General features: G+C 37.8%; 1 protein-coding gene across 2 annotated transcripts in view; it reads right to left on the reverse strand.

The window, feature by feature from the left end:
- Nucleotides 1–267: 267 nt before the first annotated feature.
- The window catches only part of GCC2 (GRIP and coiled-coil domain containing 2), a 53,800-nt gene continuing 41,686 nt past the window's right edge, over nt 268–12,381 (reverse strand). For both annotated transcript variants that reach the window (XR_011503803.1, XM_014829939.3), the window contains exon 23: nt 268–1,934. Coding sequence is in view for 1 of the 2 variants with exons in the window: in XM_014829939.3 (XP_014685425.3) it covers nt 1,864–1,934 (71 nt within the window). In the remaining variant the exon portion in view is untranslated. The remainder of the gene's footprint in view (nt 1,935–12,381) is intronic.

Raw genomic sequence — 12,381 nt, forward strand, 5'->3', positions numbered from 1 at the left:
AGGGGAGGCTGGAACTTGAGCAGTGCCCAAGGAAAGGCTGAGCGTGGTTTCCAGATTTAGTTGGAAGGTGGAGGTCAGGCATGGCAGGTACCACAGTCCATATACCATCACAGACCAAAAGTCAAGCTATGTTCTCTCAAGAAACTGATATTCTACATCCTGGAGGCCTAAAGATAGTAGCAAAGGAATTTGCAATTCAAAGTCATAAACTAATTTAAAACCCCAAACAGTGTCTAACAGAAAAAGATGATGCATAAAAATATAATACACAGTTAAACAAATTTAATAGAAATATTAAAATAATTATTACATTTCCTCTCGTTGCCGAAACCATGAAAGAATATTCCTTTTGTAATCAAAGTAATAATTTTTTATCATGCAAAAAGGCATTTTTGTTATTACATTCATAGGTAGACACTACATTTCAAACCAAGTTTATACAGACTTCAAAAAGGCTTGGACTTAAAGAGAAAACGAAATGTATTTAAATACTATTGTAGGTAGCCTGTATGCTGCTGGCATACTCATCTTCACAGTTTATAAAGTAAAAAAACTAAACTTTTAAAGTCAGCTCTGAAATAGATGCATTTCCATTAATACATTCACTAGTTAGGTCTGTTCTTCTAAAACAGGAGCAAAGACAGAGACATGAGATATTCTTTAAAGAACAAACTCAACATGTCAGCAGCAAATTTCAGTTAAATTGGAAACCGTGTTCTGAGTCACCAAAGTACAAAGTCAGTTCACCAGCTGAGACTTCAAATGAGAGTATAAATTAGAAGGCTTAAGAGAACTTCATAGAACATACTGTGCAGCCATTTTTTTAACAAAGAAATATTAAAAATAGAACTCTCAAATTTACGATTTAAGAACACAATTTTGATCTAGTCAATAAAATATACTCAGAGGCATCAAAGGAATATCACCCCCAGACTTACTCACAAGGACTGTGAGAACGTGGCTCTGGTCTCTCAGGCATCTTTCTAAGATGCCCCCTGATGGAAAGTGTATGGAACGACATTATCTGCTCAAACACGGAAGCACCAGTTTCACACCTAGATACAACGCTGAGTAATATAGTCGATGTTTTGATAAATTCTTATTTGGGGAGATGGAGAGAATTCTCAAAACAGACTCATAGCTTAGAAGTAGTTGATCCATAACGAGCCTGGGGAGACACCATGAAGGCACCCCAAGGGAATGTGGGGTCCCAGCTATTCATACTCAGTGTAATGCCAGCCAGTACCAGGCCTTCTGACAACATAATGAGTTTTGAGATAATATACTTCAGGGAAAAAAGAACAGTTCATTTTAAATATCTAACTAAATCCTATTTTAACTTAGTCTCATAATCAACTGTAACATATTTACTTTAAAGTCCCTTAATAAACATGCCAACATTACCAAGAAAGCATTTTCCTTCATAGTCTCATTAACAAATTTTCTTTAACAATTTATAACTAATAACAATCGATCTGCAAGTTTGACTCTGCAATAAACAGTCTTCTAACATTATTTTAAAAGCCTAAATTCCACTTGGTAGGGTACCAAAATTTAGTTTAACTTCAAAATTCACAGTACTGCCCAGAGACAGGCGGGTCCTGAGGGTCCTCCCTGGCGCTCCCCCTGGCAGCATGCTTGGAGGCCCCAGATCAGCGCCGGGGACTGGGACCAACACTCCGGCTGTCGTACTTGTACTTCATGCTGAGACTTTAAAATATATCTGACGTAGCTATTGTACAAATATATGTAGATGTGAATATATGCACACATACTTTTTGACAAAGGAATGAGAGCAATATATGTGAAGCTTTTTTGCCAAATGGATTCTATTTGGTTAATAAATAATGTTTTTCCACCAGTCTATCGAAGTCCAGACCAACTATGCAGATAGGAGGCCCATCCAGAGGAACGAGAAGCATTTTCTTCCTCACCTTTGGGGAATTAAAAAAGACAAGAAGTGTTAATTTCTCACACCATACTTAGATGCTATGAATCCGTTCTTGAACTTTCAGTAATTGTCTTTCTCTATCAAACAATTCCAAAATAAAAGTCGCCAGCACAACTAAGGATTTTTGACAACAAGGGGAATTTTTTACATTCTTTTAAAACAGAAGCCTTTACATAACTTAACTTAGAATCTAAAACCAATAGATTTATGGTAAACCTCAAAACTAGACCAAATAAACCAAAAACAGCTGTTTAATTACTTAAAAATCAGGTTTAATTGAGGTATAATTTACTTAGAGTAAAATTCATCCTTTCCAGGTGTAGTACCACCTAAGGTACGACACATTTCCACCACCTCAAAGTTCTCTCACATCCTTTCTAAGCCAGCCCTTTCCCCACTCCTTTGCAACCACTCGTCTGCTTTTGCCCTTATAGTGTTGCCTTTTCAAGTCATATAAACAGAATCACATCTACGTAGTCTTTCGAGGCTGGTCTTCCACTCAGCACAATGCATGGGAGAGTCACCCATGTGCTGTGGGCACCAGCAGCTGATGCCTTTTATTGCTGAGTCGTATTCCACTGTGTGGCTGTTCCAGTTTGTTCATTCATTCGCCAGTGAAGGATATCTGAGTTATTGCTAGTTTTTAGCAATTTAAAATAAAGCTGCTATAAACAATTGTGCACAGGTTTTTAATTAAAAAAAATTTATTGAGAAGTGATTCACATCCCATAAAATTCACTCTTCTCAAGTGCCTAATTCAGTGATTTTTAGTATCCCACCGAGATTCGTGCAGTTTTTTTGGTGAACATAGGTTTTCATTTCTCTGTTACAGTGAGGATGTTTAACTGCATAAAAAATGCCAAACTTTTCCAAGGTGGTTGTATCATTGTATACTGAGTGTTCCAGTTTCTCTTTTCCTTTTTAATGATCAATACAAATAAATCCTGTCTTAACTTCAGAAAAATTCTGGGCTTCCAAGAAAATTTCAGAAAAGGTCTCCTTTACTGTTTTCTTCTTAATATGATTTGTATGTCAATATATATGATTTGAAAGTTTTACAACCTTAAAGAAAAGTGAACACCTCTTTCCATTACATGTCCTTTCCCTCATTCCTCCTCTGCCCAGAAGTAAACATCATTGAATTTAGTATCTATCCTTCCAGACACCCGTGTTATCACGTGTGAATAAAAGACACTTCCTTTTATTTATCCTACTTCAAATTTTACTGAGATCTTCAAAGCTGTGGATGGACATCTTTCAGAGTTCTGGAAAATTTTCAGCCATTCTCTTCAAATATCGTCTCTATCTCATTCTTTTCTCTCCTCTCCTTAAGGAACTGTAATTATTAAATATAAGTTAAAAGTCTTCATTCTATCCTCTATGTCTACTACCCACTCTTTTGTTTTTTCGTTCTTTTGTTTCTCCATGCTGAACTCTGAGTAATTCCTTCTGACATGTCTTCCAGTTTAATCATTCTCTCTTAAGCCCTACCTCTATCTGCTGCCAGACAATAACTATTTTTAATTTAGTTTTTATATGTTTTCTTTTGTTTGCTTACACAGATAAGAGACAAGAAGTGAGTAACTTTTAAAAGGTAAACTAGGGGGGCTGGCCCTGTAGCCTAGTGGTTAAGTTCAGCATGCTCCACTTTGGCAGCCTGGGTTTGGTTCCCGGGCGCAGACCTACAGTCCTCACTGGCGGCCATGCTGTGGAGGCTACCCACATATGAAACAGAAGAAGACTGGCACAGATGTTAGCTCAGGGCGAACCTTCCTCAAGCAAAAAGAAGAAGAGTAGCAAGAGATATTAGGTCAGGGAGACTCTTCCTCAGCAAAAAAAAAAAAAAAAAAAAGTTAAACTAGTTTACGCTTAATAAGTGGGGTTTTTCTATACGATTATAGGACTTAGCAAAAGCATGTTTTAGAGTTCTAGGTTTCTAATGAACATCTATATATATCCTCTGTGGAATGATCAATGACATCTGTGTTACTGGGACCCTTACATTAGTCTCTTTGAGATCTTTTAATCAATGGACCTTCAATTTGTAGGAGCCACCTGAGTGTTGGTAACATCTACATTACGTTAAACATGCTGAGGACCAGCCCTGTGGCCAAGTGGTTAAGTTCGTATGCTCTGCTTCGGTGGCCCAGGGTTTTGCTGGTTTGGATCCTGGGCGCAGACATGACACTGCTCATCAAGCCATGCGGAGGTGGCATCCCACATAGCACAACCAGAAGGACCTACAACTAGGATATACAACTATGTACTGAGGGGGCTTTGGGGAGAAGAAGGAAAAAAAATAAGAAGACTGGCAGCAGATGTTAGCTCAGGGCCAATCTTAAAAAAAACAAAATCAAACAAACAGACAAAAACCAAAACATGCTGGAATTTTAAAAGAGGACTATTAGATATGCTAAATATTTGGAGATCATACCATTGCTCAACTGAAAATTATGTTTTAATTTAAAAATACAGAGGTTGGTGTCAAGATGGCAGTGTAGGCAGACTCTGAACTCACCTCCTCCAATCAACACAACCAGGTTACAACTATTTTTGGAACAATTACCCCTGATGGAGAAGTGAAAACTGGATAAAAAGAAGCTCTGCAACAAAGGACAGTCCTGCCTTAGGCAAAAGAAGCAGAAATTCTTGTCTTGAGAGAAAAAAGCCACCTTTGCAAGCCATGGAGCTTCACAGCTGGCCGGGAACAATCCTAAGGTATGCAGTCTCCCCTGGAGGAGTGGGGGACCTGAGCAGGGGAGTGTGGCTGCCACAAGCGTCCTTGACTCAGCACAACTAAGACGGATCTCATAATATCTGGCTTTGCTGGCTACTAACGACAACGGGGCATACTGCCAGAAAAACTATTGGACATAAGTGGAAAAAACCACTCTTAAATGGCCCATGCAAAAATTCACTTGTCTCAGAGAGCAACCTAAGATCACCAGAAAGACAGGTGCACAGTCCTTGGATGAAAAGAGACTCACAGGTAGGCTCTGGGTGCATCTCAGTGAGAGGTGAGACCTTTCCAGGGACTAAGACATTAGTGGCAGTCATTATTGTGACCTAGTACAGACATGCTGACATAGATGCTGGCAGAAGCCACTGGAGTTCTTCCCCTGGCCTGTTAGCCCAGGGGTCTGCCCAACAGAGTGCTGATTTAATCCAGCTCAGCCAGGACAGGTAGCCCACACTAGGGACTGGCCCCACCCAACAGAAAGCCCTTGGGCAATTTTTTGGCCTGCATAGACTGGGTGCCTCAATCCTGTGCAGGCAGGCAAGTAGCTCTGCCTCTGTGGGGCAGGGTGTGCATGAGGAGTGCTGGAGTTGGGGGAGTGTGTGGGGGGCCTCTGCAGAGGAGTGACTGGCTCTGCTTCAGGGGGCCCGGGATGTGTGCGTGGGCCAGGACTGTGTTGACAATGTGTGTTGACCTGTGGGCTGTGAGGCTTGTCAGCTGCGGAAGACCTATGCTCCACAAACAGCCACACAGGGGATCAGCCCTGCATTCCAAAGCCTGAAACAATTGGGTGCTCCTGTGTCTGGGGCCAGCCCCACTCAATCATGAGAGAGCTGACAACAGCCTTGTAGGCCAGAGGCCTACAGCAATTGTAAGCCCCTGAGCCCAGCAACCAGCCATACTGGGGGCCTACTCACTTAACAGAAAAACTGTAGCAGGAGTGTGCTATTAGACCTTATAGCCAACTGTGCTGGGGGTCCCCAAACCCAACAAAGTGACTGAAGGGTCCAGAACAGCCACATGCAACTGAGCATTACAACCAGCCGGCCAGGGAGACAGACTAGCCTTCCTGTGCAGCTGCAGCAAGAGCAGCTCTGTTGCCACAGAAGGACACACAGAGCCCACACAGGGGTCACTCCTGGAACATTTGGAATGGTGACAAGAGGGAAGCACACTCTACATAAACCAACTTCTCCAAGATCAGGAGACACAGCTGAACCACCTAATACACAGATATAAGCACAGAGAAAGCAGCAAAATGAGGAGGCAAAGGAATATGTTCCAAGTAAGAGAACAGCACAAAACACCAGAAAAACTAAATGAAGCAGAAATAAACAATCTAACTGACAAAGAGTTCAAGCAAAAAGTCGTAAGGATGCTCATTGATCTTGGGAGAAGATTAGATGAACACAGTGAGAACATCAACAAGAATTGGAAAATATAAAAAACAACCAATCAGAAATAAAGAATACGATACTTGAAATGAAAAATTCACTAAAGAGGCAATAGCAGAGTAGATGATACAGAAGAATGGATTAGCGAGCTGGACAAGACTAGAGGAAATCACCCAAGCTGAACAGATAAGTGAAAAAACAATTAACAAGAATGAGAACAATCTAAGGGAAATCTGGGACAGTATCAAGCATGCTAACATTTGTATTATAGGTGTCCCAGAAAGAGAACAGAAAGACAAAGGGGGAGAGAATGTATTTGAAGAAATAACAGCTGAAAACTTTCTAACCTAAGGAAGGAAACAAACATCCAAGTACAGGAAGCACAGAGAGCACCAAATAAGACAAGCCCAAAGAAGCCCACCCCAAGACAAATTATAATTAAAATGTCCAAAATTGAGGAGAAAGAATCCTAAAAGCTGCAAGAGAAAGGCAACAAATGACATATAAAGGAAACCTGATAAGGGTATCAGCTGACTTCTCAGTAGAAAAATTACAGGCTAGAAGGGAGAGGCACAACATATTTAAAGTGTTGAAAGGAAAAAACCTAACACCAAGAATACTCTATCCGGCAAGGTTATAATTCAGAATGGAAGGAGAGATAAAGAGTTTCCCAGATAAGCAAAAATTAAAGGAGTTTATTGCCAAGAACCAAGTTTTACAGGAAATGCTAAAGGGACTTATTTAAGTGGGAAAGAGAAGACCAGCAATAGGAATCAGAAAATTATCACACACACACAAAAAGGCAATAAAATCATTGGTAAAGGCAAAAATACAGTAAAGGTAGCAGATCAACCACCTAAGAAGATAATTGGAGGTCAAAAGTACTAAAACTACCTATTTCCATGATAAGAAGGTAATGGATACACACACAAACAAAATAACAGGTTAGATATGATATCAAAAGCATAAAATATGGGAGGAGGGGAGCAAAAGAGCAGAGGTTTTAGCAAGAGGTCAAACTAAAGAGACCATAAACTCAATATATATTGCTATAAACATAGATTATTACATATGAACCTCATGGTAATCACACATCAGAAACTTATAATAAATACACAAATAATTAAGAGAAAGGAACCCAAACATAATACTAAAAAAAGCCACCAAATGACAAGGAAAGAGAGCAAGAGAAGAAGAAAGGGACAGAGAACTACTACTAAAACACCCAGAAAAAAGGTAACAAAATGACAATAAATACATATTTATCAATAGCTACTTTAAATGTCAATGGACTAAATGTTCCAATCAAAAAGCATAGGGTGGTCAACTGGATAAAAAAACCAAGATGCATATATATGCTGCATACAACACACACACTTCAGACCTAAAGACACTCACAAACTGAAAGTGAGGGGATGGAAAATGATACTCCATGCAAATGGCAATGAAAAGAACGCTGGGGTATCAATACTTCCATCAGACAAAATAGACTTTAAAACAAAAACTGTAACAAGAGACAAAGAAGTGCACTACATAATGATAAAGGGAACAATCCAACAAGAAAATATAACACTTGTAAATATCTATGCACCCAACATAGGAGCACCTAATATATAAAGCAATTATTAACAGACATAAGAGGAGAAATAGACAGTAACACAATAACAGTAGGGGACTTTAACACTCCACTTACACCAATGGATAGATCATCCAAACAGAAGCTCAATAAGGAAACACTGGCCTTAAAGAACACATTGGATCAGATGGACTTAGTAGACATACATAGAACATTCCATCCCCAAACTGCAGAATACACATTCTTTTCAAATGCACATGGAACATTCTTCAGGACTAATCACATATTAGGCCACAAAACAAGTCTCAATAAATTTCAGAAGACTGAAATAACACCAAGCATCTTTTCCGACCACAAGGGTATGAAACTAGAAATCAACTACAGGAAGAAAATCAGAAAAGTCACAAATACATAGAAATTAAACAAAATGCTACTGAACAATGATTGGGTCAATCAAGAAATTAAAGAAGAAATAAAAAATTACTTGGAGACATGAAAATGAAAATACAACATGCCAAAATCTATGGGATACAGCAAAAGCAGTTCTAAGAGGGGAGTCTACAGCAATTCAGACCTACCTCAACAAACAAGAAAAATCCCAAATAAACAACCTAACAGTGCACCTAGAGGAACTGGAAAAAGAATAAGAAACAAAGCCCAAAATCAAGAGAAGGAAGGAAATAAAAATCAGAGCAGAAATAAATGAAATAGAGACTAAAAAAAAAAAATAGAAAAAAATCAATGAAACCAAGAGCTGGCTCTTTGAAAAGATAAATAAAATTGACAAATCTTTAGCTAGACTCACCCAAGACAAAAAGAGAGAAGGCTCAAATAAATAAAATCAGAAATGAAAGTGGAGAAATTACAACAGACACCTCAGAAATACAAAAGATTACAACAGAATACTATGAAAAGCTATAAGCCAACAAATTGGATAATCTAGAAGAAATGGATAAATTCGTTGAACCATTCAACATTCTAAAACTGAATCAAGAAGAAATGGAGAATTTGAATAGTTCAATCACCAGTAAGGAGATCGAAACAGTAATCAAAAACTTATCCAAAAATAAAAGTCCAGGACCAGATGGCTTTCCTGGTGAATTCTACCAAACTCTTCCTTCTACCTTCTCAAACTCTTCCAAAAAATTGAAGAGGAGGGGAAGTTTCCTAACTCATTCTATGAAGCCAACATTATCCTGATACCAAAACCAGACAAGACAACACGAAAAAAGAAAATTACAAGACAATATCACTGATGAACACTGATGTAAAAATCCTCAACAAAATACTACCAATCGAATACAACAATATATTAAAAAGATCATACACCATGATCAAGTGGGACTTATTGCAGGGATGCAGGGATGGTTCAACATCCACAAATCAATGTGATACATCATATTAACAAAATGACAAACAAAAACCACATGATCATCTCAACAGATGCAGAGAAAACATCTGACAAGATCCAAAATCCATTCATGATAAAAACTTGGAATAAAGTGGGTACAGAAGGAAAATACTTCCACATAATAAAGGCCATATATGACTAACCCACAGCTAATATCATTCTCAATGCAGAAAAAAAAGCTATCCCTCTAAGAACAGGAACCAGACAAGGATGCCCACTTTCACTACACTTATTTAACATAGTATTGGAAGTCCTAGCCGGAGCAATCAGGCAAGAAAAAGAAACAAAAGGGATCCAAATTGGAAAGGAAGAAGTGAAACTGTCACTACTTGCAGATGACATGATTTTACAGATTGAAAACCCAAAATAATCACCCAAAAACTTTTAGAAATAACAAATGAATATGGTCAAGTTATAGGATACAAAATCAACATACAAAAATCAGTTGCGTTTCTATACACTAACAATGAAGTACCAGAAAGAGAAATTAAGAATACAATCTCATTTACAATTGCAACAAAAATAATAAAATACCTAGGAATAAATTTAACCAGAGAGGTGAAAGATCTGTACACCAAAAATGATAAAACATTGTTGAAAGAAACAAATGGAAAGATATTCTGTGCTCTTGGACTGGAAGAATTAACATAGTTAAAATGTCCATACTTCCTAAAGCAATCTAAATATTCAATACAATCTCTATCAAAGTTGCAACATTTTCCACAGAAATACAAGAAAGAATCCTAAAATTTATATGGAACAACAAAAGACCTCAAATTTCCAAAGGAATCCTGAGAAAAAAGAACAAAGCTGGAGGTTTCACACTCCCTGATTTCAAAATATACTACAAAGCTATAGTAACCAAAACGGCATGGTACTGGCACAGACACAGACACACAGATCAATGGAATAGAATTGAGAGCCCAGAAATAAACCAGCACATCTATGGATAGTTAATTTTCAACAAGGGAGCCAAGAACATACAATGGAGAAAGGAAAGTCTCTTTAATAAATGGTGTTGGGAAAACTGGTCAGCCACGTGCCAAAGAGTGAAAGTAGACCATTATCTCACTCCATATACACAAATTAACTCAAAATGCATTAAAGACTTGAATGTAAGGCCTTAAACCATTAAACTTCTAGAAGAAAACACAGGCAGTATGCTGTTCAACATTGGTCTTAGCAGCATATTTTCAAGTTCCATGTGTGACCAGGCAAGAGAAAAAATTTAAAAAATGGGACTACATCAAACTAAAAAGCTTCTGCACAGCAAAGGAAACCATCAGTAAGATGAAAAGACAACCTAAAAATTGGCAGAAGATATTTGCAAACCATGTATCTGATAAGGGGTTAACACCCAAAATATACAAAGAACTCATATATCTCAACAACAAAAAAACTAACAACCCAATTAAAAAATGGGCAAAAGACCTGAACAGAGATTTCTCCCAAGAAGATTTCTGTGTAGATTACATCATGTTCACCACCCAAAGACTACAATCCATCACCACACACATGTGCCTAATCATCCTTTTCTGTTGGCCACAGACAACCAACAGGCACATCAAAAGATGTTCAACATCAGTAATTATCAGAGAAACGCAAATCAAAACTACAATGAGATATCACCTCACTTCTGTCAGAAGAGCCATAATTAACAAGACAGGAAACAACAAGTGTTGGAGAGGCTGTGGAGAGGAGGGAACCCTCACATACTGCTGGTGAGAGTGCAAACTGCTGCAGCCACTATGGAAAACAGTATGGAGATTCCTCAAAAACTTAAGAATAGATCTACCATATGATCCAGCTATTCCACTGCTTGGTGTTTATCCAACGAACATGAAAACACGAATGTGTAAAGATACATGCACCCCTATGTTCACTGCAGCATTATTCACAATAGTCAAGACTTGGAAGCAACCTAGGTTCAAAGGACAAATGGATAAAGATGTGATATATATATACACAATGGACTACTACTCAGCCCTAAGAAATGAAGAAATCCAGCCATTTGTGACAAAATGGATGGACCTTGAGAGTATTATGCTAAGTGAAATAAGTCAGAGGAAGAAAGTCAAGTACCATATGATCTCACTCACAGGTAGAAGATAAAAACAACGACAATTACAGAGAAACAGAGATTGCATTGGTAGTTACCCAAGGGGAAGAGGGGGAAAGAGGAGGAGGAGGAAAGGAGTGATTAGGCACATGTGTGTGGCAATGGAGTGTAGTTAGTCTCTGGGTGGTGAACATAATGTAATCTACACAGAAATCGAAATATATAACTATGTACACCTGAAATTTATATAATGTTATAAACCAATGTTACCGCAATAAAAAAGGAAAAAAAGAAAAACGAAACCCATACAGTCTTGGTTAATTTTATAATAAAAAAAATAGTTTTACCTTTAGTAGAAAAAATAAAAAGTAATATATAAAAGTTTACAATTTAGCATAACTATATTACTAAAAATGTACATAATGTATTATTTTTGATCTTGTGACAAAAATGTTATTGTGGCTAAGGTAATGTACCCTACAATTAGCAGAACTGAGATTACTATCTGTGTCAAGAACATTTCTCCATCATCACTGGGAAGATGTAGTGTTAGAAAGCACATTCAAAGAAACTATCAGCACTACTTATAAAGTATTTCTGCAAAAAAAAAGAATTAAATGTGAATCATATCAATTCTCTAGATCAGGGGTTCTCAAGGTATGGTCACCAGACCAGGTCCCCAGAGCATTAGCATCACTTGGGAACTTGTTAAAAATGCAAACTCTTGGGTCCTACCCTAAATCTACTGAATCAGAACTGGGATGGGGTCTGGCAATTTGAGTTTTAATAATTGCGCTAGATAATTCTGATACCCCCTCGACTTTGAGGAACACTCTCTAGATCTATCAGTTTAGTTAGTATTGGGGATAGAGCATCATGTTAAAGAACACCAACATGATGAGGTAAATTAATCACAAGTGAGACAACTAGACATTCTTATGATGTCTTAGAAAGTACACAATACTACCTATAAGGTATTTTTGTCTCCCATCCCACCCGATTGCACCTGGATCTAATCAGAGATCTAACTTCCTATTTATAGGCAATATTAGAACAAGTTAAACGTTGTCGAAGTGCCAGATCCAGAATATAACTTCTATAGTACAAATAACCAGTTTCTTTAACTAATAAATGACATATTACAAAAAGGAACATGGAATTGCTATAGACAACAAAAATAAAACAAAGCTTAAGGAACATAAACCAAACGCAATGTGTGAGTCCTATCTGGGATACTGTAAAAAGACATTTGT

This window comes from Equus asinus, chromosome 6 (assembly GCF_041296235.1).
Source record: "Equus asinus isolate D_3611 breed Donkey chromosome 6, EquAss-T2T_v2, whole genome shotgun sequence".
NCBI lineage: Eukaryota > Metazoa > Chordata > Mammalia > Perissodactyla > Equidae > Equus > Equus asinus.